General features: G+C 37.2%; 1 protein-coding gene across 3 annotated transcripts in view; it reads left to right on the forward strand.

Annotated features, from left to right (window-relative positions):
- The window catches only part of LOC126355073 (exportin-5), a 205,760-nt gene that overhangs the window by 39,740 nt on the left and 148,838 nt on the right, over positions 1 to 17,182 (forward strand). For all 3 annotated transcript variants that reach the window (XM_050005248.1, XM_050005249.1, XM_050005250.1), the window contains one exon: positions 13,389 to 13,619. In XM_050005248.1, coding sequence (XP_049861205.1) covers positions 13,389 to 13,619 — 231 coding nt within the window. The remainder of the gene's footprint in view (positions 1 to 13,388; positions 13,620 to 17,182) is intronic.

Here is a 17,182-nt window from a genome sequence, read left to right on the forward strand (position 1 = left end):
TATCAATTTCCGGTGCTCTTGTCATGTTATTACTATGTCTTTTTCTGTAATCATTTTGTCCATACCTATTCTGATTCCACTTAGCCTGATTTCTAGCATTATATCTGTTCGTCCCAAACTGACAGGCCCTCATTGGGACGGCTCTTAGTTTAACCGGCCTTGCCCATTCCCATCTTGTCTTCTATCTGGATTTTCCCATTGTCTATTTCTGTTCCCACCATAATAATTACCTCCCTTATTCTCATGTTGACGCCAGTTGCTATTCTCTCCTCTATTTGTTCAAAAAACTTTTTTTGAATTGACTATAGGTTAAATCAGAAATGGCGGTTAGATTAGCCCACGACAGTGCTTCTCCATCTAAGAATTTTTTAACAAATTTGATCTTTACAGTGTCACTCATTTCGAACGAAAAATTGTCACGACAGTTCATAATGAAATCAACTGGGTGTAATTTTCCGTCTCCTGGAAAATTACGCACATTTGTACCTGGCCAAAATCCGTTAAATGAAGTCGCTACTGATTTCATAGCTAAAGTATCCCGAATTTCATTTAATTGTTTCTGTAGTCGAACTACCTCATGCTCATTGTCTTTAATTACATTGTTACAAGAATCTACATTATGTTCAATAATTTTAACTTTTTCTGTTACCTTGTTTTCGAACAATGACAATTTGTCATCGACATTTTTCGTATGTAAGTCAATTCTGGTAATCATTTCCCTATCTTTAATTTTTCTCTCACTCGAAAATGATTCAAAATACTTCGCGGTTTCTTCCACTTCCCGTTTGATTGTTAATTCAACTTTATTGAGTTTAACTTCCACATTGTCTACCCTATCTTCAATTTCGTCTGTTCGCTCCTCCAAACTGGTTTTCGTCTCTTTCATTTCCGATCTGATAGTTGAACATTCATTAAAGAATTCCTTAGCCAATTGGCTATTTTCTTTTAAAAGCTTCTCTTCTAAATCAGACACTTTCTTTTCCGTACTTTTCGAGTTTTGTGTAATTACATTATTCAAGAAACTAAATTGTTCAGAACATTGCTTATTCAAACAACTAAACGTTTTTTTGTTCAAAGTATCGAATTGTTCAGCATTCTGTGTTAAGAGTAATTGTAACATAGCGGACATATCTAATTCTTCAACCTTTCCTTCCAATTTTTTACCTGCCATTTTTGTACTAGCACTTGCTTGAACACTTTCGATATACTTTTTATCCCCCTGCTGATTTTGTTCCAACTCGTCTGTCACGGTCATTTTTAATCGAATTAAGAAACTCTTGCTCCGACAAAACGCCCAAAATGTCAACAATAGAAATAACTTAATAGGTGTACTTATCTCGTTTTTCCGTGTGGTCCCACGTCCGTTATTATTTACTTTTCTTATTCTTGTTCGGTTACTTCCATTTGTCAGTAGATTATATTTCCTTTCATTTAGATCGTTCTCCTCTTCTTTCTAGTACATTATTAGTCCATACCTGTTAACATAAAACGAGTGTCAGTCCAATAATGCAATGGATCCCGGACAAGAGCCCCCAATTGTAATGTACCCTCTTTCGTCCGGGGTGAAAATCAAATACCAAGCGACAAACTTTCAATTCATTTAAATGCTATTTCAAACCCTGAGATTGTGATGATCAATTGACGACATCCCGCCAGCTTGGGTGGTCTGTATCTACAACAGACGATGTTAAGCTTAATATTTAGACAAAAGAATGATACATCACAGAATACTAAAACTAATTAAAATACCTTACCTTTTGATGCTGAATTTGGTCTCATTGTCTTGATTCTCACCATGGTGCGTTCCATCCATCTAACATTGTTAATATTAGGTCCGGGTCTTTTTGTGCTAATGAAAACTGGTACTCGCTTTTTGTTTTACTATTGATTCTTCATTTTTATTAATTTAACTTTTTCACAATAATTTCCATCTTCATATCACATACTATTTATGATACTCTCTATATAAGACGACAGACTTCCTTCCGTACTCCCATCAACAGTCCACCTCACAAAACCACGCTCTCCCCACAACAGTCCAACTAACTCACTCCAACAGTCACCTTAACAATGTCCGACTCTCTACCTTTCACACACGAATGTCTTTGGCTCACACTGGTGCCAACATATTCTCCAGAAGTAAACAAATAAAGTTCACATTATAGAATAATATAATAAAAAAGATTTGGGCAAAATTAAATACTACATACAATAATATTAAATAAAAAGAATCATAGAAATGACATGAAATCAATGAAATCGATTATAAGGGTGGTATCACACTCTTCAGTAGTCCGTTACATTACACTGCTCATCTAACCCCAACAAGTCTTGCTCACTTAATATAAGAATTACCCACAGAACCAGATACTATTGACAGTGACTGAGTGTCTGTCCCATTGTCAGAACAAAAGGAAGAATATTCATGGAAGAAACAAATAATAATGAAATTGTTGAAACTTCTTGCAGCACAAATTGCTTATATACACTTGGTAAAATAGAAGAATTTACTACTTCATTAAGATTGTCACTCTTCCATAACTATAAGTTCCTATAACTATGAGTTTTACAACCAACTATATGTACAAGAACATGCAATGAGAAATTGCCTTGCTGGTACACTACCTAATAATTTTTGTTCACCATATCAAGGCAATAATTTTAACAACCATCCAAAGTGAACTAACAAAATTCCATTCTATTTCAGATATTCAGATGATACATTAATTTTATTTGAAGATACAGAAAACGAAATAGACATCTTCCACTCATAGTCACCGACATAAAAATATCACATTTACAATTACACATGAACAGAATTGTAAAATTAATTTTCTAGATTTTGAAATCACAAGAAACGGACCAAAGCACAAATTCAACATCAACTGAAAATAGGGAACCACAGTCTGTATAACGCACAACAGCTCTTGTCATCCAAAAGCACACACAGAAGCATAGTTTTGAATCTGACTAGAGAGGCTAACAAAGTATCCATTGACTAAAGAAAACCTAACATCTGAATTAGTCAGTAAAAAAAACAGCAAAAAATAAGTTACAACCTAATTATAAATGACAAAATGTGTACCAGAAAACTGCATGCAGTGTGCCAGAAAACTGCATACAAATCAAAAGAGAATAAAAGAAAGCATTACCTTAACAAGACAAATTACAGCAAACATACACTAATCTTTTTGGACATCAGATAAGTCACCTCTTTTTGTGAAGTGGACAATTTTAAATTTCTGCGCATTTGAAGCTAGTTGCCAATCTTTGCTCTTAATCAGGATCCGACTGGTTACTTATGCAGCTTTTTTCAGACAGTATTTTGTTTTAGATAACTGCATCATCTGCAAAAAGTCTGAAGTTAACATAATACTGTAAAGCAATTCATCATTATACAACGTGCACAGCAAGTGTCCCAACACACTTCCCTGGGGCACAACACATTTTAATTCTACTTTTGTCGATGATTCTCCAACAAAAATACAAGGTTAATCTAAATGATGGACTAATTTTCTAAACTTTGTATTTATACAAATACAAGTACAAAATGAACAAGCTTTATATCAATGGAAAGAGGACGTTTCAAAGTTTTTTCATAATGTTTGAGACCAATTTAATAAATTTAATACTCTGTAATAATTTGTAATTTTTAGTAATTATTTAATAATTAGAAATGTGTTAAATGTTATAAATGTATGTGAATTGATGTCTGTTGTCTTTTCCACTAAGGTGGAACTTCACTTCATTGCTAAAAATTACACGCTGTAGAAATGTGTCATCCTCCATCTTTGCTGGCACATAACTGCAAAATGCGAGATTCTTCTCTTTGCCATTGGGGTCGAGAGCCTGCACAAGTTGTAATCAGTAGGGCTTGTACAGCAAATGCCTTCTCAGAACGTTTCATAAAGCTGATTGGCTTTATTGGTAGACTTAGTGGGACTGCACACAAAACTTCCTTGAATCTGTCGGACATCACCCTGTGATACATGCGGTCCTCCTATACTTTTTCCTTTGCACACACTCTCAATCTGTTTAAATTGCTTAAACCAACAGCTAATGCTTATGCAAGTTGGTGGTTGAATACTGAATTTGGTACGAAATACCCCCTGTACTGCAATTTGCTACTCACTTTTCACGAACTCAGGAATGCGGGAAACCTTGTGCTCCACACTTGTCATCTCTCTCACAACTGACAGCGAAACAGATTGACGGCGCTATTGCCATGTGAACTCTACTGGCCGCTTCTGAAACCATTGCCGCTGCCCGCCAAAAACGTCGAAACTTCCTCTTATAGTTGGTATATAGTTTGTTCATTTTGGATTTATACTTGAATACATCATCATTTAGATAACCTCGTAATATGCTACATTCTCCTAACCAAAAAACCGCAACCCAGTCACAAATTTCATTTGGTATCTCATGTACTTTTGTTAATAAGTGTTGCTGTGGTATTGAGTGAAATTATTTTTGAAAGTCAAGAATCCTGCATCTACCTGACTGCTTTGATCCATGGCTTTCGGGATGTCGTGTGAGAAAATTGCAAGTTGCTTTTAGCCTGACCGATGTTTTTGGAATCCACATTAGTTGGGATAGGGGCAGTTAAGCTAAGAATATTTTTTAAGATTGTGCAGCGTATTTTCTAATATTCTACAACAGATGGATGTCAGAGACATTGACTTCTGTCACCCTTCTTGTAGATCTGTCACCCTTATTGTAGACAGGTGTGAACTATGCTTTCTTCAAATTACTGGGGACATTGTTTTGTGTGATTTATATGATATTTATGGTTAAAAAAGGGCAGACTCTAGCACAAATCCTGTATATAAAGTGATGGGAATTACATCATACCCTGGAGCTTTGTTAACTTTTAACTGTTTTAGCTGAGAGCTACTGACTCTAATATCTGCATCAGCCTTCTTTGCAGTGCTGTGAGAATGAAATTGGGGTAATATTCTTGGTCTTTTCCTTTTTAAAGGATCATATGTAAAATAGAGTTAAGCATTTCTGCCCTTGCTTTGCTAACCTCAATTTCAGTTCCTGTACCAACTGTGAGTGTCATGATGCCTAGACAACTTCAGGACCACTGATAGTTTTTACATATGAAAAGAATGTGTGAGAGGTCTTTGAATAACATTCTGTTACAGTAGTTATTGAAGATCTTCAGACATTGTCCTGTTGACAGTAAATTTTCATTTCACTTCTATCTAGCTATGTTTTGTTTTATGCATATTGTGCAATATCCAGTGTTTCTTTAGAAGTTGTTCTACACAATGGACCATGGATGGACAACCAGCAGTCTTCAGGCCAGATCTGGCCCATGATTAGTTTCAGTCTGACCCACGGAAGAAATTCATGGGAGAGATATCGAGGTGCTCAGATTGTACTCCAGCTGTGATGCATTTTCAGACATTCTACATCTACATCTACATCTACATGACTACTCTGCAATTCACATTTAAGTGCTTGGCAGAGGGTTCATCGAACCACAATCATACTATCTCTCTACTATTCTACTCCCGAACAGCAAGCGGGAAAAACGAACACCTAAACCTTTCTGTTCGAGCTCTGATTTCTCTTATTTTATTTTGATGATCATTCCTACCTATGTAGGTTGGGCTCAACAAAATATTTTCGCATTCGGAAGAGAAAGTTGGTGACAGAAATTTCGTAAAAAGGTCTCGCCGCGACGAAAAACGTCTATGCTGTAATGACTTCCATCCCAACTCGTGTATCATATCTGCCACACTCTCTCCCCTATAACGTGATAATACAAAACGAGCTGCCCTCTTTTGCACCCTTTTGATGTCCTCCGTCAATCCCACCTGGTAAGGATCCCACATCGCGCAGCAATATTCTAACAGAGGACGAACGAGTGTAGTGTAAGCTGTCTCTTTAGTGGACTTGTTGCATCTTCTAAGTGTCCTGCCAATGAAACGCAATCTTTGGCTCGCCTTCCCGACAATATTATCTATGTGGTCCTTCCAACTGAAGTTATTCGTAATTTTAACACCCAGGTACTTAGTTGAATTGACAGCCTTGATAATTGTACTATTTATCGAGTAATCGAATTCCAACGGATTTCTTTTGGAACTCATGTGGATCATCTCACACTTTTCGCATCTCACACATTCGCCAGTTTGTTGCTCACATTATTCCAATTTGGCTTCTGCATAATACAGCTCATATATGCTAAATTCAAATGAATTCTACTTTTTAACTTTTTAAAATGGACAGAGAAATTATAGATTAATTTGTGAAATGTTATAGAAACAACCCAGGCATATGCAATTAGTCTTTTTGGACAAATATTTTTTTAAAAATATATTTGCTGATAGTACTTGTGGATATTAGCAAAGTAAATTTCAAACACTCCAACGACATGCCTGTGCCCAAAAATTGCTTTCTTTTAGGATCTGCTCCATCATGTGAATGGATTCAGGTAGGGAAATGGTCACTACCATGAGTGTCATTGTCCACTGCCCACTGAGCAGTGTCCCCAAGAGCGGGCGAGCAGAAGGAGGGATCCGTGGCTGTAGACGAACCCGTAGCAGTACTAGAACATGTGGCTTGATCCATGTTCAGCCGTATAAGATGTTGTTTGTAGCATATCCTCAGGTACCCGACCCATGGGGCTAATTGCTTCTAGACTGAGAGTGCCTGTCTTTTTGCTGTATTTTGTTTTTCTATTCTTTTTTGTATTAATATTAGTAAAAAATTCTTGTCCTTTGCAGACATATTGAAACACTTCAGCCATTGAAATTGAAGATAATTTATAAAGAATTAACGGCAGCCAGTTGCTTTCATAGGTGTTTATTTTTCTATGGTATTTCAAGATGCCTGGCATTCCATCTTCAGATGTTCACATTTATTTACATGTTGTGACTGTTGTTTCTTTACTAAAGGTATTGCACAATTTTGCAACAGAAATTTTAAGGCGGTAATTGTAAACTGTTGGAACTAAAGAGACAATATTCATGATGCGTAAATGTAAACATATGAAGAAGAGGCGAACATAAAATTAATGTACTCTCAAAAATGTGTATTTTGAAGCACACTTTGTTGGTGTGGCATGTCAGGAAAGGGGGGACATTCATACTGGTGAATTACCCTATGAACGTCAATGTGATGAGCACTATAGTTTTGACTTTTGCTGCTAGGAATGCAGCTGCCATGTCGCGTGATGAGCCAGCCTGCGAGCTTAAGTAAATATGTAAATCAGGCCCACATGGCACCAAAGGTTGCCCTCACTTGCCATTGCGGGTCCCTCCTATCACAAACTGTTCTACTAGGTATATATTTATCCAATATAACAGAAAATCCAGGATGGAATGTAACAATATTATGAGAAGGAAAGTTGCCACTCACCATATAGCGGAGATGCTGAGCCGCAGATAGGCACAACAAAAAGGTTTTCACACAGCTTTCGGCCAATGGCCTTTGTCAACAATAGACACACAAATGCACACACTCACGCAAATGCAACTCTCTTACATGACTGCTGTCTCAGGCAACTGAAACCACAGTGCGAGCAGTGGCAACTTTCCTTCTCATGATATTGTTACATTTATCCAATATAAACTTGAACCAGACTTCCTCTAAATGATCCTGCCCGGAGATAAATATTCGTCTTTCAGACGTGACATGACTGTCTCTTTATCACCTTTTTTGGGTGTGTAAATCTACTTGTATAAGTGCCCTTTTTTACTTTAATAATCATTTTTGCAATAGCTACCTCACAGTCATTGATGCCAGTTTAAATGTGAACACCATCCAAGAAGTAAGATCTATTTATTACCACTAGATCCAATATAATTTCATCATGGGAAGGCTTCTGAATTATTTGTTTTTTGTAGTTTTCAGAGAAGGCATTGAATGTTGTTTCACAAGATGGCTTACCCACTATTTGTAATTCTGTGATTACCCTAATCAATTGTTAGATGATTAAAATCTTCTCGATTTATGACAATATAATTGCAGGGCATAAATAATTGCAAGTTAGGTTTTCTTAAATTTTGTTGTTAAAAATATCACACTTTTTAGTTTTAATTCATTTCATGTCTTCTGCTACATGAAACTTGCAGACAGTGAACAGCTATGTGTTGTTTACATCCTTGTGTTTTTTATGTCGACCTGCTGCCAGGAAGTTATCTGTACAACTTACTGAAACATAAAGGTTTTACTAATCATTATTTTATTACATTTCAAGAGTGTTGTGCTTTTTAGTTTGTGTAACAGATGTGGATGTTGTCGGAGGTTAGTTAGCATGGGAGAAACATTTGTATTGGTGTTTCACTTGGTGATAGTAACACTGCAGATCAGGCTTTTCTGTTGAGTTGTAGATTTTATAGGTGTGAAAAGAAAATTTTGGAATTAGGAAGAAAGATTTCTGCACTTCAGGAAGTTTTAGAAATGGTGTATTTTGAATTAGGTTGAGGGGCAGAAGAGATAATGGGAGCTTAGATAATGTGACAAATAATAGAAAAAAAGAAGTCAACTTCAGAAGTCACATTTCAGATTCCTGTTAGCAATCAGTTTGACTTGTCACCTGAAATAGGAGAAGAGCGTGAACCAGTTTTTGAGGAAAGTAGAGTGCAGTAGACTCATAGGAATGACTTGAAAGCTAGACTGGTAGAAAAATCAAGTAGAGGGAAAAGAGTCTTGGTGCTAGGCAGCAGTCATGGGGAGGGAGGGTAGACCAAATGGTACAAGAAAAGCTAGGTGTAGAACGCCAGGTCACAAGCATTGTGAAACCAGGTGTGAGGCTTAGCTAGACGACAGAGAACATAGGGCCTTGCGCAGAGAATTTGGTGGAGAGGATAAGGCACTTGTAGTAGGAGGAGATCATGCAGAGTTTGTGGAGGTTTTACAGTGCCACAACCAGCTCTCTCTTAGCACAGCTGTTAGCCATGGTAGATGAGCTTCTTGTTTGCGTAGAAGATGTGGAAAATTCTGAAGTGTTAGGTATTCTGTCTCTCTCTGAACACCATGTAGCCACAGGGATGGAGAAGTTAAATTAACATTGAAAAACACTTATCTGATAATTTAACAGTGTAAACATCCCCTCTAGGAATCTTTCAACATTTTTATGAGAAATACGTATTATTAAGCTACTTGTCCGCAAGAAGAAGCAGTTGGTAGTTCGTGGAGGTTACAGTGTAGATTTTGTAAAAGATATGGACAGTAAAAACGAACTAGAACCATTATTTGAGCGTTTCAGTCTAATATCAGTAGTCAGTTTCCCAGCTCATGTGCGGCAAGGTAGTAGGACACTTATTGTTAACATTTTTATAGCCAGTGCTCAGGCTGAAACAATTAATGTGCACTCAGTTGCTAATGGACTTCCTGATCATGATGCACAATTATTGTAAATAACACTACAGTGTCTTGCAGCTCAGGGGCAGGTTCATGCAAATCAGTGAGGTTTTTTAATGAGAGCAGGGTACAGTGTTTTAAGAATAAGTTAAAAGAGGTGATATGGGATGGTATCTATATAGAAAAGAGATGCTAATGTCTGTTCAGTCTATTCCATAGTATATTTTTGTCAGTATTTGAAAGTTGCTTTCCAAAAAAGTTACCCAGAAGACCCATCAAAGAAAAAAGGAAGCTGTGGATAATTAAGGGATTTAAGATATCATGTGGAAGAGGCATAGGGAACTTTATATAAAGGTTAGAGTAAGTCAAGAATCAAGATTGCTTGCATACTAAAAAAGGGTACTCTAATATTTCAAGGAAAGTCATTAAAATGTCAAGAGTTATGTATGTCCCCATAGAAATATACAGATAGTAAGATTAAAACTACACAAAATATTGTCAAACAGGAGACAGGACAGTCAAACATTGTACAAGATACCATAACAATTAAAATGTATGGCAATATTGTGACTTACAATTCACAAGTTATGAGCACATTGAACAATCACTTTCTAAATGTAGCAACAAAAATAGAGTTGAATGGTTTGGCTGAACAAGGTAGATGATGTGTTAAAATTATCATTCCACTAAACTTGAAGCAACTAGAAGTATCACCCACATCCTTCAGTGATGTTAAAATGATTCTAAAAATTCTAAAAAACAAAATTTTATATTTTGTTGGCGGAATTTCAACCAGAATTCTGAAAAATATTTTTTCCAATTCAGTAATAATGTCTTTAGTGATATACATAACACATCACCAGTGCAGGGAGTTTTTCCAAACATGTTAAAAAATGCAATTGTTAAACTGCTTCATAAGAAAGGTGACAAGAATGACTTAAACAATTAGTGCCCAATTTGCTTACTGACAAAATAAAAGTTCTTGAACAAAATCAAGCAGTAGAAACTCCATTCAGGAATATCAACAATTGGTTATGAACTGTAGATTAAAACTGAAGAAACTACAAAAAGTTGGAAATTTAAGGAGGTGGGCCCTGGTTAGACTGAAAGAACCGGAGGTTGTAGAGAGTTTCAGAGAGCATTAGGGAACGATTGACAGGAACAGGGGAAAGGGATGTAGAAGAAGAATGAGTAGCTTTGAGAGATGAAATAGTGAAGACAGCAGAGCTTCAAGTAGGGGAAAAGATGAGGGCTAGTAGAAATCCATGGGTAACAGAAGATACATTGAATTTAATTGATGAAAGGAGAAAATATAAAAATGCAATAAATGAAGCAGGTAAAAAAGAATACAAACATCTCAAAAATGAAATCGACAAGAAGTGCAAAATGGCTAAGCAGGGATGGCTAGAGGACAAATGTAGTGGCATATATCACTTGGGGTAAGATAGATACTGTGTACAGGAAAATTAAAGAGACCTTTGGAGAAAAGAGAACCACTTGTATGTATATCAAGAGCCCAGATGGAAAACCAGTTCTAAGCAAAGAATGGAAGGCAGAAAGGTGAAAGGAGTATATAGAGGGTCTACACAAGGGCAATGTAGTTGAGGGCAATATTACTGAAATGGAAGAGGATGTAGAGGAAGATGAAATGAGAGTTATGATACTGTGTGAAGACTTTGACAGAGCTGAAAGACCTAAGTTGAAACAAGGCCGTGGGAGTAGACAACATTCCATTATAACTACTGATAGTCTTACATCTGAGCAAGATGTATGAGGCAGGTGAAATACCCTCAGGCTTCAAGAATAATATATTAATTCCAATCTCAAAGAAAGCAAGTGTTGACAGGTGTGAAAATTACTGAACTATCAGTTTAATAAGTCACGGTTGCAAACTAATAACACAAATTCTTTACAGATGAATGGAAAAACTGGTAGAAGCTTACCTCAGGAAAGATCAGTTTGGATTCCGTAGAAATGTGGGAACACGTGAGGCAATACAGACACTATGAATTATCTTAGAAGGTAGATTAAGGAAAGTCAAACCTATGTTTGTAGCATTAGACTTAGAGAAAGGTTTTGATAATTTTGACTGGGATACTCTCTTTCAAATTCTGAAGGTGGCAGGGGTCAAATACAGGAAGTGAAAGGCTATTTAGAATTTGTACAGGAACCAGATGGCACTTGTAAGAGTCTAGGGCCATGAAAGGGATGCAGTGGTTGAGAAGAGAGTGAGACAGGGTTGTAGACTATCCCTGATGTTCTTCAATTTGTATGCCGAGCAAGCAGTAAATGAAATGAAAGAAACATTTGAAGTAGGGATTGAAGTCCAGAGAGAAGAAATAAAAACTTTGAGGTTTGCTGATGACATTGTAATTCTGCCAGAGACAGCAAAGGACTGAGAAGAGCAATTGAACAGAATGAACAGTGTCATGAAAGGAAGATATAAGATGAACATCAACAGAATCAAAACGAGGATAATGTAATGTAGTCAAATTAAATCCGATGATGCTGAGGAAATTAGATTAGGAAATGAGACACTTACAGTGGTAGATCAGCTTTGCTATTCGGGGAGCAAAGTAACTGATGCTGATCGACGTAGAGAGGATATAAAATATAGACTGGCTATGGCAAGGAAAGCATTTCTGAAGAAGAGAAATTTGTTAACATCGAGTATAGATTTAAGTGTCACGAAGTCTTTTCTGAAAGTACTTACATGGAGAGTATCCATGTATGGAAGTGAAACGTGGACGATAAATAGTTTAGACAAGAAGAGAATAGAAGCTTTCAAAATGTAGTGCTACAAAAGAATGCTGAAGATTAGTTGGGTAGATCACGTAACTAATGAGGAGGTATTGAATAGAATTGGGGAGAAGAGATCTTTGTGGTACAACCTGACTAAAGGAAGGAATTGGTTGATACAACATGTTCTGAGACTTCAAGAGATCATCAATTTAGTATTGGAGGGAAGCGCAGAGGGTAAAAATTGTAGAGGGAGACCAAGTCATGAGCACACTGAACAGACTCAGAAGGATGTAGGTTGCAGTAGTTACTTGGAGATGAAGAAGCTTGCACAGGATAGAGTAGCATAGAGAGCTGCATCAAACCAGTCTCTGGACTGAAGGCCATGCACCCCGCACACAGGCAGCTACCGGGGTAGTAGTCTGTGCTGTGTAGTGTAATCTTGACCCATTTAGGTGTACCGTACATTTCTCAGTCCTGTGTAGTACAAGTATGTGAAGTCAAGTGCCAGTTCTAGTTTGTCACAGAATCTTCGAAGTCTCTGAATCAAGCTTTCGTCTCAGCTTGAAACCAGAGGTCACCTATCAGTTCTGGGGACAATGGTACAGATTGTGAACTATTTTAAAACACTGAATAAGTCTGATCTCAACCTTCTCTGCCAGTCTCTGGAATGTACCAAGTATGACCTTCAAGCATAGTCAAGCAGTTTTGTTCCATCATGCTTCACAGTCTACAGTTGGCTGCATGTTGTTCCTTCAGTGGTTGCCAGAACATCCTCTTCTAAATGTTGACTGAGGCCTCCAGACATACAGGCTGAGAACGTAATGTGACACTTCCCATTCCTTACTGACGTTTTCCTGTGGCTTACCATTATTTGCCACACATTCAAACTGCCAATAACTGTTAAGGCATGGGACTCAAATATGGGAGCAGCAGTCAGTTAGTTCTACATATAGCAACCCTGATTTTGCTTCAATTACTTCCTTCTGAAGCCTGTATGAGTCCTCAAATGAGGATAAAGTGTACTCTGTAACCCGTCCTTGTCCATTACAAATTATGGGTTTCAGAGTCAACAGCATATGAAACTGTTCTTGCCTTAAGAATATCTGATAAGTATAGATCATATTCTAATAATGTTTAACTGCCAGTACGTGGTACAATGATACAAAAGAAGGCTACTGCTTTGATATGGCATTTAATTAATTTATTTACTTCTGTTTTGGCACTACATCATCTTTTCAATTATATATTGTTTTTTATACTCTGTAAACAGAGCATCATTCTTTGGTAAGTTAAATGTAAGTTTGGTATGTTAAATTGTTCTTGTTCAACAGGAAAATGCCATGAAGTTGCTCATTGGGGGCATTGAACAACAGCTCCAAGATTATAACCACATCAAGGATGCACTTTCACGAGTGATTGTGGAAATGATAAAAAGAGAATGGCCACAGCAGTGGCCAACTTTGTTGAAAGAGCTCAGTGATGCGTGCAGGCATGGAGAAAGTCAGACTGAAATGGTCCTCTTTGTTTTTCTGCGGCTTGTTGAAGATGTGGCTTTGCTGCAGGTAAATGTGAAATTCATGTCTGTAACCACTTATATTTCTCATGTTTGCTGTTATGGAGCATATTAGTCTATGGCATCAACTGCCAGAGCCTGCAGTTTTGTGTGTGTGTGTGTGTGTGTGTGTGTGTGTGTGTGTGTGTGTGTGAGAGAGAGAGAGAGAGAGAGAGAGAGAGAGAGAGGGAGATATCTATTTTTGACAAAGGCCTTGTTGGTTGAAGGCTTATTTTATGACAGTCTTTTTGTAGTGCCTATCTGTGACTCAGCACCCCCGCTATTTGGTGAGTGGCAAATATCCTTTTTATAATATTGTTGGAGCTTATTAGTACTTTAGACATCCCTTGATTGTATTAAAAGTATGATTAAGGGTATCCTCAACAGTAGGGACTGCCATTTCACTTGCTGTGGACTGGCAGGATTTCTTGACTAGGATTTGCTTCCTGAAGGAAGCTGATGTTGGGCAAGCTACATACAACTGGCTGCTCTGCCATGGCTCATGGGGCTCGTGTACTGCTGCCAGTAACTAACCTGTTGGTGACATGGGCCTCAGCTTGTGCAAAGCGGGCAGAACTTCTCCATGTGATGCTAAAGGTTCCTTTGACACTGCAGTACCTCTTCATAAGGTATTTCTACTTACTGAAGAAATAAATTTAAACAAAACTGAGACTGTAATGATGGCTGTACTCAGTTGAATGTGAAAGTTTGATAATAGAATGTAATAAATAACACCACCACATTTACTTTTTTCAATAAGCTTAAAAATGGTGTAAATAACAAGACATGTAAATAGTTGACATCACTTTTTAAGCATCACGTTGTGAAACATCAATAAGCCATTTTATTAAATGTATTGGCCTTTAAAAAACCCTGGTTTTTCATAAGTTTCATATTTCATGAACACATAGGTAGCTTCTACTTTTTTGGCAAAATATTCAGAGTTGTAGTTTGTTTCAGTTTCTTCTGGTGATTTTTTTTTTTTTTCTATCTTGTTTTCTAGTTCATAAATTTAGTCAGAAGTTTTGACGTCTACGTCTGCAGCAGAATAGATTTCTGTATTATGTGCACTATGGCATTTGGTAAAACATTAGCAGATGTCTGAAATTGATATATTTAATGAATATTTTATATCTTCAGCTGTCAATCCAGTTAATAACACAGGTCTGACTCGGATGGTAAAGCCTTACCCTAGGCTGGAAACTGCTTTAGAATTTAAGGAAGTGAATGTGGAGGAAATAGGAAAAATAATAAATAACTTAAAGAATAAAACCTCATCTGGTTGGGACAGACTGAGTAGTATTATAATTAAAAAATGCAATAAGGAATTAGCTGGAATAATTACCCATTTGATCAACCGTAGTATCAGGGAGCACACATTTCCAAATATATTGAAGAAAAGTACAGATAAACCTGTGCACAAAAAAGGATCGAAACAAGAGCTGTCAAAATTCGGGCCCATATCACTAATACCAATTTTCAGTAAAATATTTGAAATTGTTTTGTTGACACAACTTATTATTTCACAAAGAATAATTCACAAGCAGAAATACAGCATGGCTTCAAAAAGCGTCACAGTACCATTACTGCAATTACCTAATTTCTCCACAAGGTGTATAATGCTGTGGATGAGGGAATGCAGACAGCAGGGATATTTCTAGACCTTACTGAAACATTTGACTCAGTGAACCCTGAGCTATTACTAAGCAAACTGGAAACTTACAATATAAATGCCACATCCATACAACTACTGATCACTTATATAACCAATCGTAAGTAGTGTACAAAGCTGAGTTATGAAATTAATCGTTAAATCAAACATTTCCAACCCAGCTATGAAACACTAAAACAAGGTGTACCTCAGGACTCCATATTGGGGCCTTTCCTTTTCCTGGTCTACATTAAGGGGAGACGGTGGCAGAAATAATGAAAAATTTACAAATTATTTTTATTTGCTTATTTGATAGTAAATATAATTGAGATTATTATCCCAATTTTTTTTCTTTGAAATTCGAACTACAATGGCATAAAAAAGTCAAAACCCTAAGCAGTGTAATTCTCCAAGCCTGCTTTTCAATTTACTAAATGGAGGAAAAATTTTATTGCAGAATTTGGCCTGTGAACCTAGAAAATAGAGCTTTAGAAGGCTGTGATTTTTTATATACATAACAGCAGTGTTGTAAAGAAGGGTGTGGAGCCATTTTCTGGTTCAGTCAGTGTGGTATAGAAGGATGTGGAGTGTTGTAAACAAGTTTTGTGCTGTTCAGTGGAATTCGAGTGACGCTTGATTTATTGTGCCATTGTTTGTGCAAGGTTGAATCTGTTGATCCCATTTTACAATGCCTAGGCCTGGTAAAGTATTTAAAAAATATAGTAAGTCCCATATTTCCAATGTAAAGCAAAAAACTGACATTGAGGTTAGGGCCGGGCCTGCAGATGCAAACATTAGCTTGTCTCCAAGTGCATCTAAAATAAAACTTGGGATAGGGATTGTGTCAGAAGAAACAAATCATGACAGAAATACAGGTTTCAAAATTGTGGATCTGGAAATGGTGGCAGAAGCCCTTAGAAAAGCCTAAAAGTGCTCTGTTTGTGGGGGAAATGTGGATGTGGTTGATGACAGAAAGAGAGAAGGTTTGGTTTGCACATTGTACATTTTGTATCAAAACTGTGATGCTGACAGACCATTCAAAACATCAAAGGTCAGTAATAGAATCTATGAAGCCAATATGAGATTTGCTTATGGACTAAGATGTATATGGATTGGACGAGATGATGGAAAACTTTTATGTGTTATTGTGAACATGCCTGGTCCCTCCCCTAAAATTTTCTGCAATGAATACTGCTCTCCTCAATGCAGTTGCAGAAGTAAGTGAAGAGAGCATGAAAATGGCAGTCCTGGGGGCAGTTCAAGAAAATTGTGAAGCAACTAATAGCAGCGATATAGCAGTTTCCTGTGATAGTTCCTGGATGAAGAGGGGGCATACTTCACTGCATGGAGTTTCAACAATCATTAGTGTCGACACTGGAAAAGTATTAGACTTAGAAGTGATGTCTAAATATTGTTCTGCATGTTCCTTGCACAAGAAATATATTGATGCAGTTAAAGAAACAGAATGACAAGCAGCCCATAAAGCTGTTTGTAGCAGAAATTATGCAGGCTCCAGTGGTGGGTTGGAAGCTGCAGGTATGAAATTAATTTTCCATAGATCTTTGCAAAAGTATGGAGTGAGATACGTACAGTATTTAGGAGATGGAGAGTCTAGTGCTTTCAAGAATGTCAGCCCTATGGAAAAGATTGCTCTATTGAGAAACTGGAGTGCTTAGGCCGTATTCAGAAGAGGATGGGTGGAAAACTCCGAAGACTTGTTGCAGACAATAAAGGCAAGCTACTAGAGGATGGGAAGCCACTGGGAGGTAAAAACAGACAAACAAAGAAGAGAATTGGCAGCCTACAAGTCTATTATGGTGCTGCAGTTAGAAGTAACCTCACAAGCTTGGACAGTATGAGGAAAGCAGTATGGACCATTGGGTTCATTACTTGTCGACATACATTGCACCTCAACACGGCCT

The sequence above is a fragment of the Schistocerca gregaria genome, chromosome 3 (assembly GCF_023897955.1).
Source record: "Schistocerca gregaria isolate iqSchGreg1 chromosome 3, iqSchGreg1.2, whole genome shotgun sequence".
Lineage (NCBI taxonomy): Eukaryota > Metazoa > Arthropoda > Insecta > Orthoptera > Acrididae > Schistocerca > Schistocerca gregaria.